We start from the raw sequence: 18,398 nt of genomic DNA, 5'->3' as shown, positions 1-18,398 counted from the left end.
CCCCCAGAGCTGCTTGGTCCGTCCCTAGCCGCGGTGGCTGTGCGCGGAGCAGCGCAGGTGCGGCTGGCAGCGCGCAGCCTTCGCCCAGCAGAGGCCAGCACACCCGCGGCGTTCGGCCGGCTGTGCTTGCAGCGCAGAGCTCTGTCTCCTCTCTGGCCTCCCCCTGCTGCAAAAGGGTCTCTCAGCCTCCTCGTTTTTGTACTGCTTTGAGAGATGTTTCCAGCGAGGTGCTCTGTAGCGCAGCAGAAGGGCGCTGACACCCTCCTGGGGCAGGACAGGCTTCCCCAGGCCCGGACATCACTCGGTTCACCGGCTGCGAGCCCAGAAGCATCCCCTTCCCCTGGAGCAGGCAGCAGCTCGGTGCTCCTGAAGGCGGGGCACGGCCAGATAACACACACAGCACTTGAGGAATGCCAGATGCCAAGGAAATGAAAATTACAGGAATTGCGTTGCTGGGAGGAGCAGACAATGGAAAGCAATCGGCAGTGATTGCCCTGGCCACCTCCCTGCACCTTGCTCCTCGTTTAAGTTCATTTGCAGTTCATTTGCCGACAGCAGTGAGGGCCACACCAGAGGACAGGCACTTGGCCACTGAGAAATCAAAAGCAGCGTGTGAGGAGTCTTGAGGAAAGGCAGGGAGCCCGGGAAAGAGAAGCAAGAGGCAGCACCAGTACAGAAGTGAAGGAATCTCCTCACACAGCTGGAACAAGCAGTTTGTGCAGCTCTGCAAATAGCTTTAGGAAAGGATTTTTTTCCCTACACTGTCTGAAAGGGCAGAAAGGATATGTTGTCCCTTGCTGCTTTGGTGACAAGGACATTCTCCCAGGAGAACCATTCTTTATAACAAAGAGAGGCTGCCTCCCAGGTACCTCACCATTTCAGAAGGTGGGAGAGGTCAAAACCGGCTTAAGCCACGCAGATCATGTTCTGTGATCAGGTTTTTGAGGGCAAGACCGGGACAAAGCCATGTCAGATTGAAGATGTGTCTCCTAGGACCAGCGAACACCAGAACAGCTTGGTCTGGCCAAAGTGGCTGAGCTCAGCACTGGTAGGAGGCCTTCCAGCTCACAGTCAGCCCCACAGAGGGAGCAGGACACATTGACTGATGATGCCAAGAATATTGTTTAGGTTTTGGAGAGGATGTTGTTGCAAACCCGTCTGCCAGTCTCACCACTTGCTGGTTATTTTCGTTCTGAGTTGCAGTAATATGTCTGAGACGTTACCAGTGACTGGGTCTAGTAGTTCTATGGGCATTACACAGAACCCCACCCAGCCTGAAGGATTTAGACTCTGACAGCTTTGCAGCAAGAATATTGGCTCCGTATGTGAGTGGGCATAGGTTTCATGTACATCATGGTAGGACCTCCTCCATCTGCAGCTAAAACCAAGCTTAGCATTTTATAGCCATGAGAAAATACAAAGGTCGCAGCAAGGGTGGAGATCTCTCACTGTGGGCAACACTGCAAGCTTTGGTGGGACTCTGTTGCAACCTCCAGTGAAGAGCAATGAGTCTGCAGTGCCTTCCACAGCAAACCCCAGGCAAGGGGTTTTTCAAATAGCTTTTTTCTCTGACTGTAAACCAGGAAGCATGGGAACATCAGAACCCTAAGGAACAGCAAAAGTGAAAAATCTGGAAGAAAATTCACAAGAAGCTCAAGGAGCAGAAGCAGGGCCTGTAAAGACAGGTTCATCTAGAGCTGGAGTCAGTTGTCTCTCTCAGACTTAAAGGGACAAATTACAGAGAAAAGAACCTTGGGAAGAGCCTGTGCAGCCCGACTGGCTCAAAGCATGTCCTGTGCAAGGAACCAGCAGCTCTGTTTGTTGAACCAATGGTTAGGGTGAAGCCTATTAGTGTGAGATCTAGCAGAGAAGGATGGTGTAAGACATTGAAATTGTTCCTGTAGATGTATTCTGCATGTCATATATGCAGAAACCCAGCTCCCTGTCTGGAACAACCACCATCCTTCCCTATGTCCTTCCCTAAATGTGCTCATCCCTCATCCCAGAGCCACACAGACAGGGAAGGCCAGAGCAATCCCCTATTGCCTCAGCACTGCTTTTGTAGGTGACACCTTGGGTGACACCAGGCCAATGTGCTGACACCAGGCATCTCTGACCACCGTGCTTCCCTTGCTGGCACAGAAACTGGAGACAGGAGGCTCACAAACCTCTGAACAGACTGTGGCAGGAGAAATCACAGTGCTACCTGCACCTATCCTGAGGACAGCTTGCTGAGACATGGCAGTATTTGGTTATCATCTTGCTAGTGCAAACCAGAGAGAGAAAATGTGCACAGCACAGCACATTACAGACTTTACCCAACTGCTCTTGAGGTCTGTGATGATGGGCCAAAACCCATCTGGAAATAGGCCGCTTCTCTGGGCCTGCAAGAAGGATATCTACAAATTTAGTCTACTTCCCTCATTTAAAAGCCTACATCAGCAGCATTGTGTGTGGTACTCTATGCTGAAAAGATTGCAGCTGATGCTCCTTGAAGATGGCAGCAGTCCTGAACCACTGTGAGCAACAGAACCACTGGCAGGTGGGATTCAGCCTTGTGTAAAGAGTGGGGCTGATAAATGGGCCGCTGGCTGGTGTGGGGTAAGGTGCAGAGATTGCCTGTATGGACTGGCTTGTGTTTCCAGCAAATCAGTCTCAGAAGTACTAATCTACTCCTCTTTGACCTTTCAGGTTTCATCTGTTTCAATGCATGAGGTAGGGCAGCAGCCTTTTGTGAAGCTGTGACTGATGGGCAAGGAGAAAGAATGTAGGCTGCAGCTACATGCCTTAGCAGGGTACCTTGGAGCAAGAGTCCTGCTAGGTGCTGCTTCTCCTGTGCATGCCAGGAAAACAGCACCAGCTCCCTCCATGCCATGATGCTCCTTCCCAGCTGTGCTGCTGGCCAAACTGAAGGCTCCACCATCCCACCAAGACCTGCCTGTGAGCTGACACAACATGGCAGTGCACCTCCACACATGCAAGGGGAGCATGTGAGGCATGGCCACCAGCTGCAGGGAGCTGAGAGGCTCAGCAGAGACCTGTGATACTACCTGGCATGTCACACTCATTAGCCAGGTCCAGCCCTGCAGCAAGGAGAGACCTATCCTCCCCAGCGACATCATCACCCTACAAACCATTGCTCCTCAGCCTGCCCAGCCTACATGCATGGGCCCCCCTTCTAAACGTGGGGCTCTGGTTGCTGGCCCTGGATTAGACTGCTATGCATGCAGGGCTGTTTTCTGGGCTCCAAGTTCTCCCCTCCTGCTGCCTGTCTCTTCACTGTACCTTTGCCAAATTATGCCAGGCTTTAGGAGTGACTCAAATCCTATTTTGGAAACAAAGAGTTAAGCATTTTCAATCTTTATTTTACAAAAATAAACCAGCTTTGCCCTGACACTCTGTGGCCCCCAACCTTCCCCTCCACCCCTGCTCCCTGTCCTTTTCCTGGAGCTCTGGCTGTTGCGTGCCACAGCCAGCTGCTCTCATGGAGGTTGCCGTGCTGCACACTCCTGTGAGTCTCCCCAAACAAGGACCAGAGAAGGGGGTTGGTGCTCTTTTGTGACTGCCTCTTCCTCCCAGAATCCAAGCTGGAAACTGTCCAAAGATACCTCATGGTGGCTCTGCCATTTCTGCACAGGGAGCAAGTCTTAGGCAAATCACTCAGAATACATACTTTAAGAAGGAATGTCTATCTGTCCAATTCCTTCCCTTGGATGGAAAAGCAAGCCCCACAAAGTTACTTCTCCATCAGTGGAGCTGGCAGGCTGCTGTCCTGCAGGCTGGCTCAGTGCTGGAAGCGTGGGGAGCTAATGTGGGGCTGGTGAAAAGAGTGTGTGGCATAAAGCACTTCTGGAGGCGGTGGAGGGGATGTCAGGATGGAGCAGAGTGGTTCGTGGGAGCTCAGCATCGAGGTGAAGTGCTTCATTTCCTCTGTTAGCTGCTTGATCTCCCGGCGCAGGGCAGCATTCTGTCTCTCCAAGTCTTCACTCTCCTGAGGAGAAAAAACCACAGGGGCTTTCTCAGCATGGGACCCACAGGGACGAGGTAGGGACATGAGGGTTATAGTCCTTCACCTCTCTGCCCCACAGAATTTCCAGAATGCTATAGTTCTGGTAAATTCCTCACAGAGCCACGCCTGGGCAAACCCTCCTCCGCCAGCTGGCCAGGCCGGGTGTGGGTGCGATGCCGGCAGCCCCAGCCACGCTCCCCGGCCCGGCTTACGAGAACTGACTGTGGCTGGCTCCCGCCCAGGCTTTCTCGCTCCCTCTCATGCACACACATCTCCGGGCGCTTCCCGGGCAGCCCAGCCCCCAGGGGAGAGCACGTTGAATAACCGCCGTCTTTAACCAGAAAACCACCTGCCACAGGAAACCTGTCATGGCCCTGGAAAGAAGAGACTCACTGCTTCCTGCCAGCAGCCGAGGAAAGCAGCGCACCATGGGGAGGAAGGGGAGACGCTTGAGTCAGAAGAAAAGAGAAACTAAGGCCTCAGAAGAACTGAATTAATACTGGTATTCATGAGAATAACAACAAAGGGTTTAATAATGATGTTCAGCCTTGTCTCAACAATACTGAGAGCACCAAAGCCTTTGCAACCTCTGCTTCTGCTGAAGTGTAGCCAGCTCCAGACTGAAGCATTGCAGGCATCAACTGACCATGGAGCCAGCAGCCTGGGCAGGACCAGAGGATTGGAAACTCAGCTGAGAGAGCTAAAGCAAGACCCAGCACTTGGAGGGGAGGCTCTGGAAAGCTGCACCATCATCTTGTCAAAGTGAACCTCCACTGCCACGCTGATTCCTGCACAGGTTGAAATGCACCCAGCAGTTACAGCTGCAGTCACAGCAGGAGCTCACACAGCAAACAGCATTTGGCATGACCAAATGCTTTGGAAATCATGACTGTTGTTGAACTCAGGAACTGATGGGAATCACCCAGGGGCCAGGAGTCCCAGCTTTCTCATGACTCATTCCCCTCAAAACATAAGCTAGAAAACCCTGGGGCAGATGGAGCTGGTGCCTCCTTTCATACCACTTTAGCTCAAAATGAGCCATGGTTTTCTGTAAAGAACCACATCAGAAAAACAAAGTCCCTGATGCGGAATCAACCCAAGGCGAAGAGTGCTCAGGGAATGAACCCAGGAGCAGCAGGGGGTCACTGTCCACTCGAATTGAAAAAAATAAAAACTAGCAGAAATTTACCATCCATCATCTACTTGCCTCCCTGCATTTTTTTATCTGCCTGTTGAGATCCAAACTGGACTAAGCCCCACTACCCCACCCCAATGAAAAGGCAAGGACTGTGTGCTATCGGTGCTAGATGAGCAGTGGCAATCTCATAAGCAAGTGGTTTGTTATCTGCTCTAAGAAAAGCAGCCCAATTCTGTTTGGTGCACAGGTAGGCATGATTTTCCTGGAGGAAGCTCAGAGCCCATCCCTACCTCTAGGATTACTGTGGAGAGACCACTGACACCCAGGAAAGGGTCTCTCAGAAACAGTTGCCCAGAGCCATTGCTGCTGGCTGATGTACTGCAATCAGCCTAGAGCTATGTCAGGTCCAGAAGGTTCATCAGCTACTGAGAAAAGAGTGAAATCTCTGTCTTAAACCTAGCTCCAACCATGGACTAAGGGCACTATGTAAGGACAAAGGTTCAGAACTGGATTCTCAAGAATTATTTCCAATAATGGAAATATGGAGACTGCTAAATCAAAGGATGTTTTTTGAACATGAGCTCAACTACCACTTTTCACAGGACAGCCAAGCCCAGCACAAGGATAAAGATGGTTTCTGGCCACTGCAGGCTGCATGTTCTTCATCCTTCCTACCACTGGCCCAGAATACACGGGACTGTATTTATCACTGTGCAAAATGTAGAGCATCCCAGCCTTATGCTCCAGCACTGACTACATATGCCTGCCCAAACACACACAGCCAGAAGTGACCATCCCTCCTGAAAGGCAGATATCTAATTCTCTGTACCAGGAAGAGCTGTTGGGGGTGCCCACAGTGCTACAGAAAAGTATCTTTGTGTGCTGTTGCACCTCTGCGTAAGTGGTGGCATGAATCTCAAACCTGGGGAGAGCAAACCCAGGTGGGACTGTGCTTTCAAAGAGCTCAGTCAGAAGAGGTTGGGAAAGGAAATCAGTAATGAAAGACTGAGAGATAAAGTTGGATTCAAAACTAGCTGCAAAACTAAACACTTCAATGGCAGTCATCCTGGGCTGTGTGCTCTCACTGCAAGTGCTGCTCTTACATCCTGCCTTGGTCTCACTGCTCCTGTCCTGCCTCCACTGACCATCTCTGCTCCAGTCCCAGGGGAAAAGCACATTGTCTCTTATGAGTCCTCAGCACCAGGGGAGGGTGGGAGTGCTCACCAAGTGCAGCGTGTCTGCTTTCTGGGTCTGCCTCAGGCGGCTCTTCTGGGCAGCAATGCGATTCTTCTCCCTCCTTTGGACTTTCCTCATGTCATCAGAAGAGTCCTAGGGAAACAAGGCATGGAAATGACTGGGAATTCTCTCCCTCACCCTTTTCTTGCAGGGCAGTAGTTGGGAAAAGGACACAGCAGATAACATCATTGAAGCACAGGACACACCCTCCACACCAGTATAAAGCCGTAGCCCAGGGGATGTGTGATGCTTTTAGTACCCCTGTTGCCAGGAGGGGCACATCTGACATCCTTGAGGATCCCAGCACAGCTGGGAAATGGCCACTCTCCCTTCACCAACACACTGGCCTGGGATATAGTTTGATGGACTAGAGTGAGAACCTTCCCCTGGAAAAAAGACAATTTGAATTCTTGTACAGAAAACCTTTTCCTTTCCTTTCTCTTTGCAGGGTAATGGCACTGTAGACATTCCAGCTCCTTCGATATACCATTTTCCAGATATTCAGCCTGTGTTTTCCTCTTTTCACCCCTGTAGGTCCCTCTATTCTCCATCACCCTTCTGCCTCAGGCTTTAGTGGTTGCAGACCCTCACAACACAATATGGTCCCTGCTTTGTTTAACTAGACAAACTCAGAGCTTTTGTATTTAACACAGATCTTATTTGCTTCATCTCTCTGATCCCTGTCCTTGCTTTTTTCTGGAGTCTGCTGTTAGCAATGCCTGCAGTGCTGACTGCAATACTCCCAAGCCCCTTATTCAGGGGAGAACAGAGGTCTCCAGGTCATGAGCTTCATGCACCAGCCATTCTTTGCTGAGATCTGGTCCTTCTGACAGTTGAAACTGTCCCACAGACTTTCATCTTCTATTTTCATATTGCACTGCCCCTCTTGTGGACTCTTTAACACTCACACCACTGCTTCTCCACAAGACTACAAAACTCAGCCACAAAAGTTATCTTCCCAGCCCATCTATCTGTCCACATCCTCTCCCCCCTCCCCCAGCCCAAGATATTTTTCTTTGAACTTAACCGTTCTATCCTTGTCTTCAATACCTGAAAATGTCTCAGATATTGTCTCAGATATAGCAGATCCCATGTCCTGCATCAAGTCCGTTCCTATCCTTTGGAAAATTATATCCTTTGGAACATTATATCCTTTATCCCTGTCTTTACTAGAATGCAAGCCAGGATGCATTCCCATCCTTTTTTGCAAGCCAAAAATCATCTGCCTTGATGAACCCCAAGGTTTCCGAGCAAAGTCTCAGGCACTTGCTCTTGTTGCTAGCCCTAGAGAAATGGCAAATGACAGATACAATAAAGTTTAGCCAGAAAAGGCAGTGAGAATACCTCAGACTTGTGTCTGTATCTGCCAGCAAAAACCTGCCATTAAGGAATGCAATGAAACAAAACAAAATCCTTCTGTGAAGCATCACTGACATGAAAAACTGCTGAGAATGAACAGTAAAGAAAGCAGATCCAAAGTAGCAGGGCTTTTCTGGGTCCCAAGTGCTGTCTACAGAAGCAGGAAGCGGGCAGGTTGCCCCTCAGCTGCCCTGTTCCATGGCCAGGAGGTGCCTGCTCAGGCTCCTCACCAGAGCACCAAGTCAGGCCAAAGCTTCCTGCCTGCCTGGCACGTATCATAGGATCCACCGTGCCTGGGGTCCTGGGCCCCCAGCTGCCCTGGTGTAGCCCCAGGTAACCAGGTCATCTCTCTCAGCCCATACCCAGCTCAGTGGCTGGAGCTTCTGCCAGGGCCCTTGGCTGAGCCCTGCATGTCTCTCCCCACAGCCATTCTTAGAAAGCTCTTCTATATTGCACTGTGAAAACACCAACAGTGGGTGCCACCCTACTTCCTGCCCACCCGTGGCCCACCCTGAAATAGCTGGGGAGAGCTGGGGAAGGGCCCCTGCTTTACCTGCTTGCTGGGAGGGGGAGACTGGCTGAAGCTGCTGGAATCACTGCTGTCGGAGCTGTGGGGCATAGCTGCTGTTTCTGGCTCCCAGGGTCTCTTCAGCTTCCTTTGTGCTCTTGCTTTCTGTCTTGCTTCTCTGCCTCTTCTCTGTCCTCCTCTGTCACCTCTGGTGTGGCCCTTGGCTCCCTGCTCTCACCCGTCCCAGAAGCACTCTGTCCTCCTGCCCTCCAACACTTTCGCTGCCTCTCCTCTCAGAGCCTCTGCACCTTCCCTTTAGGTCTCAGCCTCCTGTGGTTTCTCAGAACCTCAGGGATGTAAGCTGAAAGTCACGTGGCCGGAAACTTTAAGGCAAAGAAGAAAATTTACAGAAGAATTTTTTTTTAAAAAAACCAATTAAAAAAAAAAAAGAAAAAGAAGAAAAAAAAAGCACATCTGGGAAAAATGAGCTTCAAAATAGCCTGAAAAACCCCCAAAAAACACCTTCAGGCAGTTGAAAAACAACACGATGGGTTTTCTCTGAGACAAACAGCAGAGATGGAAAGGAAGAAAAGCCCCAGCTCTGGCTGTGAAACTTGGACCCTCAAAGGAGGACAGTGCGGAGGAGGTGGCACTGGGAGCCACAGAAAGTCCAGGGACACCGTGTTCCATGCTAGCCCGATGCAGGCAGGAGGTCAGTCCAGCCCTAGGCAACCTCAGTCACCCCAACGCAGCTGAGGAAATTCCCAAGCAGCCACAGATCTCCCCACAGCCCAGCCGCCCCCTCCTGCCGCCCCCGACAGCATTGACGCGCATCCCGGGCAGGGGACGGGTCCCCTCAGCAGGTGCCACAAAAACACTGCTTGTGCAGGTGCTTAATGTGAGCACGCTGGAGCACCAGTCCCATCTAAGAAGAAAAGCTCAGGATCATAGAACATTTGGAGTGGGTAGGACCAGTATTTTCTACAAAGCAAAGCCACTTAGCACTTTAAAACATTCATTAGGATGTCTCCACTGGCCCTTAAGGGAATATCAACCCTGGCAGACAAAGTGCTGTAAATGTAAGAATCTGTGGATCAGCCCATGCAGACAGCAGCAAGGAGAAGCTGCTTGGGATCCCCTTCTTTGTCCTCCAGTCTGTGCTCTCTGGGACTATTTCTATCCTTAGTATGATCCTCAGAAGACTAAAGATGTGCAGTCAGCCCCTAGGACAGCAGTGCTTCAGGGAGTAGCCCATGCTAGTGGCTCTGGAGGTGACAATGCAGAAGTAGGAAGTGCCAAAGCAGGGACCATTTGCTTTCTGATCTGCTCATGTCACCAGATCCAGCAGGGTGAGCCAGGGTCACATGCCAACAGGCTCTCCATCCACAGACAGGAGCACACAACTTTGGAGCTGCTACCTTCTTGCATGTGCAATAAGGAGCAGATCTAGAAACAGGCATGAACCCATCCACAGTAACCCACTGCTGTGGAAAACAGCAATTCCCAGTTCCCAGCTTACTGCTTTTTGTTGCCTGTGGGTCTTTTGGTTGAGTTTCTCCTGCCTCAGGTAGGAAGAGCTAGCAAGTCTCAGCAGCAGAACATAGTTCAGGGCACTTGAGATGCAGTCATCATTTGGGAAAAATTTCTGTATTGCAGCACAGAAAATACACTTAGAGAGAAGCATGTGCTTGCAACTCAATGCAGACTTGCATGGGCACTGCTAGCATTTCTTTCCATCCTTGCCACTCATGGAGCCAACACAGGAGCAAACCTGGCCAAAACCAAGAACTGCATGGGGCTGGCTGCAGGCTTGGTGGCTCAGGGAAATCTCCTGACTTTGCTCCGGTAGGGAAACGACTCCATTTTGACCCATTTCCCTCTTTAGAAACATCCTGTGGCACCGGTGTTCTGCTCTTAGCCCTTTTATCTGAACATTTCACAGCACTGAGTGTATTTTTCCTCCTGGTGTGCTATATGCAAATGCTAGGATCCACCACACTTTTTAACACTGCTGCAAGGGTTTGCCTGGCACGACCCACACTGAGGGACCCAATCTCCTGGAAGTGCAGCCCCCCTGTAGCACACAGGGCTCTTCTGGTGCAGCTGGCTCCAGAAATGGAGTACCCAAAGGCATCGGTGAGGTGAGAGGTGTTGAGTTGAGGCCTCCCAAGGCACTGGATAGCAGCACAGCCCTTGAAGGATCCATCAGCTCGCTGCATCGCTACACTTCCTCTGAACTCGGTAACCCTGTGCAGCACTTCCTTTCCAGGAAGCACACTGCTGGATTCCCACTCTCCCGAGGAAACCACACTCCTCTGCTGGGGAGCAGGTTTCAGAGACTGCCTGGTCTCTGTCCTGCTCTGCAGGCTGCTGGATGGAGGCAGCTCCTTCCTCAGAGAAAAATATCCTTGTTCCATTATTGCACAAATTAGCTGAACTCCTTCCTTTTGTACCTAGCAGGGCCAGCATCTGGGAGGCAGCTGGGAAGGTGGTGGAGCTGTTGGCAGAAGGTGGTGAGGGAAGCTGAGTGTCCTGGCAGGAGCTGGACAGTCAGTGCAAAACTGTCTAGAATGTGGCTATGGCAAAGGCTATAGCCTTTGATCATGTTCTTTGATCCACAGGAGGAAGGTTTTGAGTGCACCTTGGTTTGCTCAGAGCTGGGCTTTTATGAACAGCTGATGAAGATACCTAAGGAGAGAGCAACAGCATGGGAGAGGGCTTGGACACTTTGTGTTTCTGAGCAGGACTAAGAGAGCATCTCTTTTCCTGCCGTGTCCAAACACACTCTTTTCCCTTGAACTGGCCGTGATATTAATGAATTCCTTCCGCTTATGAATGAATAAGCATCTGTGAGACAAGTGTCTCCTGGTGGGAAGATGGGCAGAGCCTTCACAATGCTTCTCTGGGCTGGGCCCATGTTATCTCCTCACAGGCAGTGAGAGCCCCCTGCCATTTCTCTGGTCAGAGATGTGATCCCCCAACCAGAGCAGCAGAAACCACCAGTATGGCTGCACCAGCATCTGCTCACAGCTTTGTGGGAAATGACCTGGGCATTTCCCAGGCACAACATGGGGAGCTGATTTCCTGCTGCCCCTGCCCAGGCTCCCCCACTCCATAAGGGGGAGCTTCAGGAGTCAGTCTCCTAATCTCTGTGCTTGACTTAGGTGACTAAATTTACACTGTGAATAACATTCCCTGACTTTCTCTCTGGAATCATTGAGTTTTCTTTGATCTTAATCACAGGAGCTGTGAAATCACTGTCAGTGACACTGGAAAAACTCACCAGTGCTAGGCTACTGCCATACCAGCACCTTGATGGAGAAAGGAAGGTTCCAAAGGTTTTTAGGGGAAGGACAGGACCAACCAGTCCTGTACTTGTCCCTTGTAAATTACAGCAGGCAATGCTGATGGGAGTCTTGTCTTAGGACAGAGAGGCTGCAGGGACTCTGGAGCCTGGGCTTGGTGTGACCTCGACTGCAGAGAAATGGTTTGAAAGCAGCAAGATGAAGTTCAGCAAGAACAAATGCAAATGTAAAGCAAAGCGAGCTGTAGGTAGAAGATCTGGGGAATAACTGATGGGGCAGCAGAATAGCAGGGAAAAACTCCAAGGGTTGCAGACGACTGAAAACAGAAGCTTTGCCAGCAGCTAAGGGGTCACGTATTGACTTGGGGTTCTGGGACAGGGCAGAGGAGGTGACTGCCTTGTGCTGCCTGTGCAGGACCCATTCAGAGTCCCAGGCCAAGAAGTGAAGTAGTCTGAAAGAAAACAAAACAAAGGATAAACACACAGAGATAATTGCACTAAAAGAAAGGAGTGAAGAAGTTGGGCCCATTTAGCCTAGAAAAGAGAAGTCTTGGGGATGAGAAGTGGGTGGTGAGGAAGGAACAGTCTTTCATATGTTGTAATGGAAAGGGTGGTCAGATGGTTTCTGTGCAGCCAAAGCAGGGTAAGAAGCAACAGGCTACAACTGCAGCAGGAAAGGTGGAGGTCTGATGTTTGAAACATGATGAGGTTAGGAAGACCTTGAGATGGGCAATTCAGGAGAGTTATTCAAGCCCCTTTATATGAAGTGGCTGGGAAGAAATGTCTCTCAAAAGAAGTCTAGGTTGAATCCTGCCTCATGATGCAATCAATTATATTATGAGTTATGTTCCCAGGGTTTAAATAAGAGGTAAACCAAAAAAACCCAAAAAAACCAAAAAAAAACCAAAACAAACAAACAAACAAAAAAAAAGGTGCTACGAGGATGAGTTCCTCAGACCCAAGAGAGCACATGGGGTATTTTATCCCTGTGTCCCACATGTGCAATCAGCTTCCTCAGCACAGGTGGATGCTGGAGTTCCCTTGTAAACCTACTGCTCCAGAGCTCTTGCCTGCAGCAGATTGATGACAACAATATTCAAAATGGCATCTCACCCCATCCACCTCACTCATCTCATTTGCACAGCCATTCAGTGCCTAGTGCTATTTAAAAATCCAGCCTAGAGCAGTTACCAACTTCAGCCTCCTGTAAACCACCAAGGTTGTTTCTGCTTCACATGTAGCATTTTATGCAAATAATTTCTTACAATATTTGGACAATTGCAACAACTTGTTTATAAATTCTTAACATGAATTTGGAGATTTTAGCATAGAAATCAGTGCTAAGAAGAGATGTTAAGTGAATGGTTGTGTTGAACAAAGTCCCTGCTCTCTACCAGATGCTTCTGCCATGACCCACTCTGCCAGCATGCATGTCCTGTCTGCAACATGTGCAGCTTCCCCAGTCTCTGTCACCAGAGCTATTTCATCTTGACCGAGCTGAGTATGAGAGTGAGGCTGTGTCAGGAGAGCTGAAACATAATCCCACCAAATTCATCCCACTTGGCACAGAGCAAACTCCAACACTTCCAGTCCTTACCGGGTGCAACCAGCCAATGTACAGGAAACAGGTACTTTACACCTGGAATGTCTGATACATGACAAGGGCTGTAAGTCAAGTGCTCAAAATTATGGAAATCCCATCATTAAATTCCTAAAGCACGCTGCATTTACGCCCTCATGCTGTGTTTCATGCTGTGCTCTGTGGCTGCCTGATCCACTAGGGTATATTCATTGGGGTGGCTGTGTTACCTTCATCTTGTCCTGCAGTCAGCATGCTCCAACATCCTGCTTTTCCATTTCTTCATGGACTCCTTGTAATGCTCATCACTTCAGCACTGAGTGAGTGCTTCAGGGTTATTAATGAAGCTGTTTTCTCAGCCACTTTTTCAGGTCCGGAGCTGGGGATGAGGGGATGGAGTTATACCTATTTACCAGGTGCAAAATAAGAGACAAAAGAGATTCAGGTCATAAGTACTCATTAATTTTGGATACATGTTTTAAACCAACTAGGATCTAAATTTTTTGATAGTTTTGGCACTATATAGCACTTAGTTTAGTCAAACCCCAGATCCTGATGTCTGTGACTGCATCTGAAAATCTTCAATTCTTCTGTAAAGCAGCTTGGGAAATGAGGAAGACGTGGCTGCTTCTGTGAAAGCTCTTGCTTATGTGGCTCACCAACTCACAGAGTAACTTCAAGGCAGGGGATGACACAGACCCAGCTCTCCAGGGAGGCATCAGCTGTCTACCGGGAGAACCACGTTTCTTTCTGCAGTCTCTCACTTCACTAACTTGATAGGAGTTTCCCAGCCTTGCTAAGAAAGGAGGCAGCATAGCTGTCCAGCTTATTGCTCCCTCCAGCCAAGGTCCAACCTGGGTGCTGAAGAGGTGGCAATCTGGGGCAAAATGTAGGAAGTGATCATATGCACAAGACAGCTGGCACTAGGCTGCCTAGGCAAACCCATTTCTGGCAATTTCTAGATTTTTCAGTACTTGGCTTTGCCACTTTTATGTGTTTTTTTGTTGTTGTTGGTTTTTTTGTTTGGTTTTGTTTTTTTTTTTTTTGTTTTTTTTTTTGTTTTTTTTTTTTTTTGTTTTTTTGTTTTTTGGTTTTTTTTTTGTTTGTTTGTTTGTTTTTTGGGGTTTTTAAAATGTGATTAGTAATGCTTTTTATGGTTTTTTGTCCATATTTTAAAAGGAGGAAATTGTAGAAAGAAAATGCCAAGTGTGCTAGCTTTCCAGATATGGACACTGAGTACCAGGTAGATGGGGTCCATCTCCCAGCTGGAGAGGAAGAGCAAGCCCTGCTAGAGCTGAAGGGTCGACAGGAGGTTGGCAGGGTGAGACCTCCTGCACACATGGGAGTTTCAGTCTCAAGACACCAATTATTAGAGTTCACCCCAGGCTATTTTGAAGGGATGAACCACATTACCCTGTACAGATCAACTGGTTGTGTATTTAGTTGAGCAACCTCTAACCTGTTTCTGGCAAGGACTTAGCAGCTCATGAGCAAATACTCAGATGTACACTTACAAGTTTCCAGGTCAGCAGATCTCAAACCCTGGTAGAGTACATCCATTCAAGGCCAAACTTTCTCTCACCGCTGTCTTCACAGGCCTTGTCTACCTTCTGGGATCAGTCAAAAATGAACCAGATCGCCCAGCTGCGCTTGGGACACTGAAAAGGTTCAGCCACCAGACGCCCCCCGTCAGGCAGGGTTCTTTGGTTCCGCTGCCTGGCTGAGCCCACCAGCTGAACTATCCAAGCGCATGGACGGGCGTGTGGAGGTGCAGATGTTGTCTGACGGTTTGACTCATCTCGGTGGCAGTCTCGTTCGGTGATGACGGGGAAGGCCCAAAGAGGAAGGGCAGTGACCCGTTTAACCAGAAGGGCTGATCCACCCAGGGGTAGACTTACTGGTGATGGCAAGGGGCCATGGCCCTTGCTTCCTTTGTGCTTCCCAGGAGATACAAGAGCAGGAGAGACACATGTGGCTGTTCAGCCTAGCAGGACTAGGCCTTGGGACTCTGCTACTGCTGCAGTGAACCCAACCAAGCAGCAAAAATTGTGCTCCCAGGGGATGAACAATGCCTGATGGAGGATTTGATGTTCACAGGGCTTTGTTTGAAGCCGTGATCCATGGCATGGGGGTGGATGGTGTCTCTTAAATAATACATGACTCTTGAGTGTATTACGTTGCTGCTTTATGACTCCATTCAGAAGAAAAATGTCCTTCAACCACTCATCACCACAAAACATGTTCAAGACTCCCAAGGACTGAATACAGCTTATTTAGGGCATGTTCTCAGATAGACTCTGAGACACCCACCTCGGCAGGAGATGGCTGTGAACAACATCCATGCTAGCACTGTACTTTCACCCCAATGGGATCTGCTTCACTTTTGGATTATGGGCGTGTGTACACCGGTTTTCCCTTCTCTCCACCCCACTTGGTAGGAACAAGAGCTTCCCAAATCCTTCAGCTCACACAGCAGGATTGGAGGAGGTGTTCAGCACAAGCAGCTGCACTGATGGGCTCACATGCAGTGAGCTTGTGCCCAGGCATGTGTGGTGCTTGTGCAAGCAGAGCTGGAGCCCAGCACGCCGGAGGCAGCGTGGGGGAGGACAGGCAGCCTGGGGCAGAGTGGCTGTGAAGGAGGCGACAGGGGAGCTTGTGCAGAAGGTACACTTGGTGCCTGTGCAAGCAGTGCTGAACGGCACAACCACACTGGCAGAGTTACCAAAACACACAGGTGGATATGAGCCCCATCAGCCTGGACAGTGCACTGGCACGTGCTGTCACACCCTGGACACAAGTGACCTGCAGCCTCCATGGAACCTCATCCCTCATGGTGCTTTGGAGTTGGGATGAGGGAGAGGTGCTGCACCCTAAGCCAGGCCAGCAGTGATGGTGCAAGGCCCTGACTTGAAGACTTGGTCCTCCTGGTGTCACTTATAATGCCAAAATTGGTTTCAAAGGAGGGACAGGAAAATAGATACTCCTTGCCACCATTCTTTACCTGAACCCCAAAGTAGATGATGAACCAAAGAATCATGTCATCTTTTATCTTATTTAAGCCAAACTTTCTTACTTCAGTTTTAGGTATCCTTGCTCTTCATATCAATACCTGATCCTTTGTGAGCCATCTGAAACTGTTGGCCAGCAGGGCATCTTGTCCACCTGCACAAACCAGTTTGCTGGCTCTGTGAGAAGTGTGTCAGTTTACCAGTGTGAAATGAGTTGTCTTTCCATTTCTTTGAACATCTTGTGAGGGGGTGAGCAGAGGAACAGACTTATCTCTAAGCCAGGAATTGCTCTGCACATCTCTATCATGTGGCATTTCACTAGTTTCCACTCTAAACTAGTGGGACTTTTAGTCCCTACATAGGGAAATTTTCCTGCAGCCCTAATTTAGGTCAGCACCCATCTTTGGATGTCTACTGATTTCACAGCAGGAAAGACAGAAGTAAACAACATCTGAGGGAAGCTTCTCCCATCTACTATGGCATTACATTTATAAAGGATGGATGTACTCTTCTTCATCCCATTCCCCATGCAGCCTTCCTCCTTTCCCCACCACTGCACAGTGAGAGGGACCCATAGGTAGCTCTATCTTGAATTTGGAGCACAGCCTTGAACCCTTCGGCACTCATGTCTAAACCACCCAGGTGCCAGCTGGCACTAAGGAACACTCCAGAGCATGGCTGGGAGAAATGCAGAGGTGCTGCTACCCCAGCATGCAAACTCAGCTGCCAAGCAGTGTGGGACCTTGCAGCCACAGCAGATGGTTGCTGTCAGATGAAGAAATGTGCTGCTCCAAGCCCTGCCTGAATGAGGCTCCGTGTCACACAGCATACACTGGCTGCTTGCATTGCTCCTAAAACTTGTGCACGTCATCCAATAACCTGCAGGTATTCAACAGACAGAAGAATAGGTGCCTGCATTCACTTTGCAGACACAGAGAACACCTTGCACCTGCAGCTGAGGAGGTTTGTTTGGACCGCTGAGCTTGGCTTTGCCAGCCTGTTACACTGGCTGCATGGGGTGGCATTATGCTGCTCAGTCATACAGCAGTGCCAGCACGCACCAGCACCTGACTACCTTAGCCACTCATCCATTACCTGCTGTCTGGAGCTAGAGAGTGAATCAGGTCACTGCCTCCAGGGAAGGTCTGCACAGAAGAAAAGGGGTGCCACACTTGGCAAACACCTGCAAAATGCAGCAGTGCCTCTGCTTGGCACCCACGGAGTTTGTCTCTGTCACAGAAGTCAGTAGCCCACATACTGAGAGGCACCTGGCAATACCCACACCTTGGCTCTAGTGCAAACCCCCTCTTGCTGCTTGCCTGATCACCAAGCCCTCAGCACCACCTTGAGATGAGCTGTCAGTAGTCACTTTATCCTCAGCTAGAAACGACATGTTAGCAGCTCCATTGGATTTGGGAGCCCGCAGGCCTGCAGCACAGCCTTGCTGCCCTGTTCTTTCTGACAACCCCGTGACAATTCAGCACAAGCAGGTGTCCAGCAAATCCAACCAGCCAGATGATGCTGCTGGAATTGGGGCCATGGCAAAGCAGAGGCAGCAACTGCAGTGTCAGGAGTCAGGACTTCCCCTGACAGTGTCACAGATGACAACTCAGCAAGTTCATTCTGCAGAAACTAGATAACATCAGCATAAGGTGGTGGTTACTGGCAAACGATCCTGTTCCTGAAGCTTCATCTGAGACGTGACAGGCTGCAGTGAAACCCTTTTGTCAAAGAGACCCAAACTCTGCTTTTGCTGGAACCCATGTGGGCTTCTGGAAGAGGCTTTGTACTGGTATTTTCTAGGAGCTCCAGGTGGCAATGCTGGGAGCCAGGGCTGGAAAAGTCCATCATCTTGCTAACACAGGGCCTCTTTGTCGAGCAGAGTCCCTTGAACTAGACAGGGATGCAGAGCTGTCAGTCTTACCCACAGTGATCCACCTCATGCCTTAAGCAGCAAAAGCTCTTCCTTTTCCACAGGGCCTAACCTTTCTCCAATCCCCATGGCATCTCACTTACACTCTGCATAAGCACAGCAGGACACAGGACTGGAGAGAGGAAAGTCCTTCCTTCCTTCCTTCTTGGAAGTGACTGAAGTTCAACAGCCCCCTTGGCAGATGTTCTTAATCAGCATTAAAGCCATCCTAGTATAACTGGGCTCACTCCCTACCCCCTGGGTAGGCTTTGCTCACAAAGAAATTATCAGCACAGGCAGTTATATCTCTGCCTGCTCTACCAAGTATGTCCCTGGGCTGAAGTC

The 18,398-nt window shown here is 49.8% G+C and overlaps 1 protein-coding gene across 2 annotated transcripts; it reads right to left on the bottom strand.

Annotated features, from left to right (window-relative positions):
• Nucleotides 1-3,385: 3,385 nt before the first annotated feature.
• On the bottom strand, nt 3,386-14,188 carry BATF (basic leucine zipper ATF-like transcription factor). Of its 2 annotated transcripts, none has more exons than XM_063399021.1 (3): nt 13,364-14,188; nt 6,372-6,476; nt 3,386-3,991 (listed from the first exon to the last, which is right to left on the bottom strand). In XM_063399021.1, exons 1-3 carry the CDS (start codon nt 13,367-13,369, stop codon nt 3,785-3,787), a joined length of 318 nt encoding a protein of 105 aa, XP_063255091.1. In that variant the 5' UTR covers nt 13,370-14,188; the 3' UTR covers nt 3,386-3,784. The 2 variants fall into 2 exon arrangements, with proteins under 2 accessions (XP_063255091.1, XP_063255090.1); XM_063399020.1 differs by lacking the exon at nt 13,364-14,188 and adding an exon at nt 8,296-10,526.
• Nucleotides 14,189-18,398: the final 4,210 nt, after the last annotated feature.

The sequence above is a fragment of the Prinia subflava genome, chromosome 5 (assembly GCF_021018805.1).
Source record: "Prinia subflava isolate CZ2003 ecotype Zambia chromosome 5, Cam_Psub_1.2, whole genome shotgun sequence".
NCBI classification, from domain to species: domain Eukaryota; kingdom Metazoa; phylum Chordata; class Aves; order Passeriformes; family Cisticolidae; genus Prinia; species Prinia subflava.
Note: the sequence above shows the minus strand (reverse complement) of the source record. Positions and strands in the feature narration are given on the sequence as shown.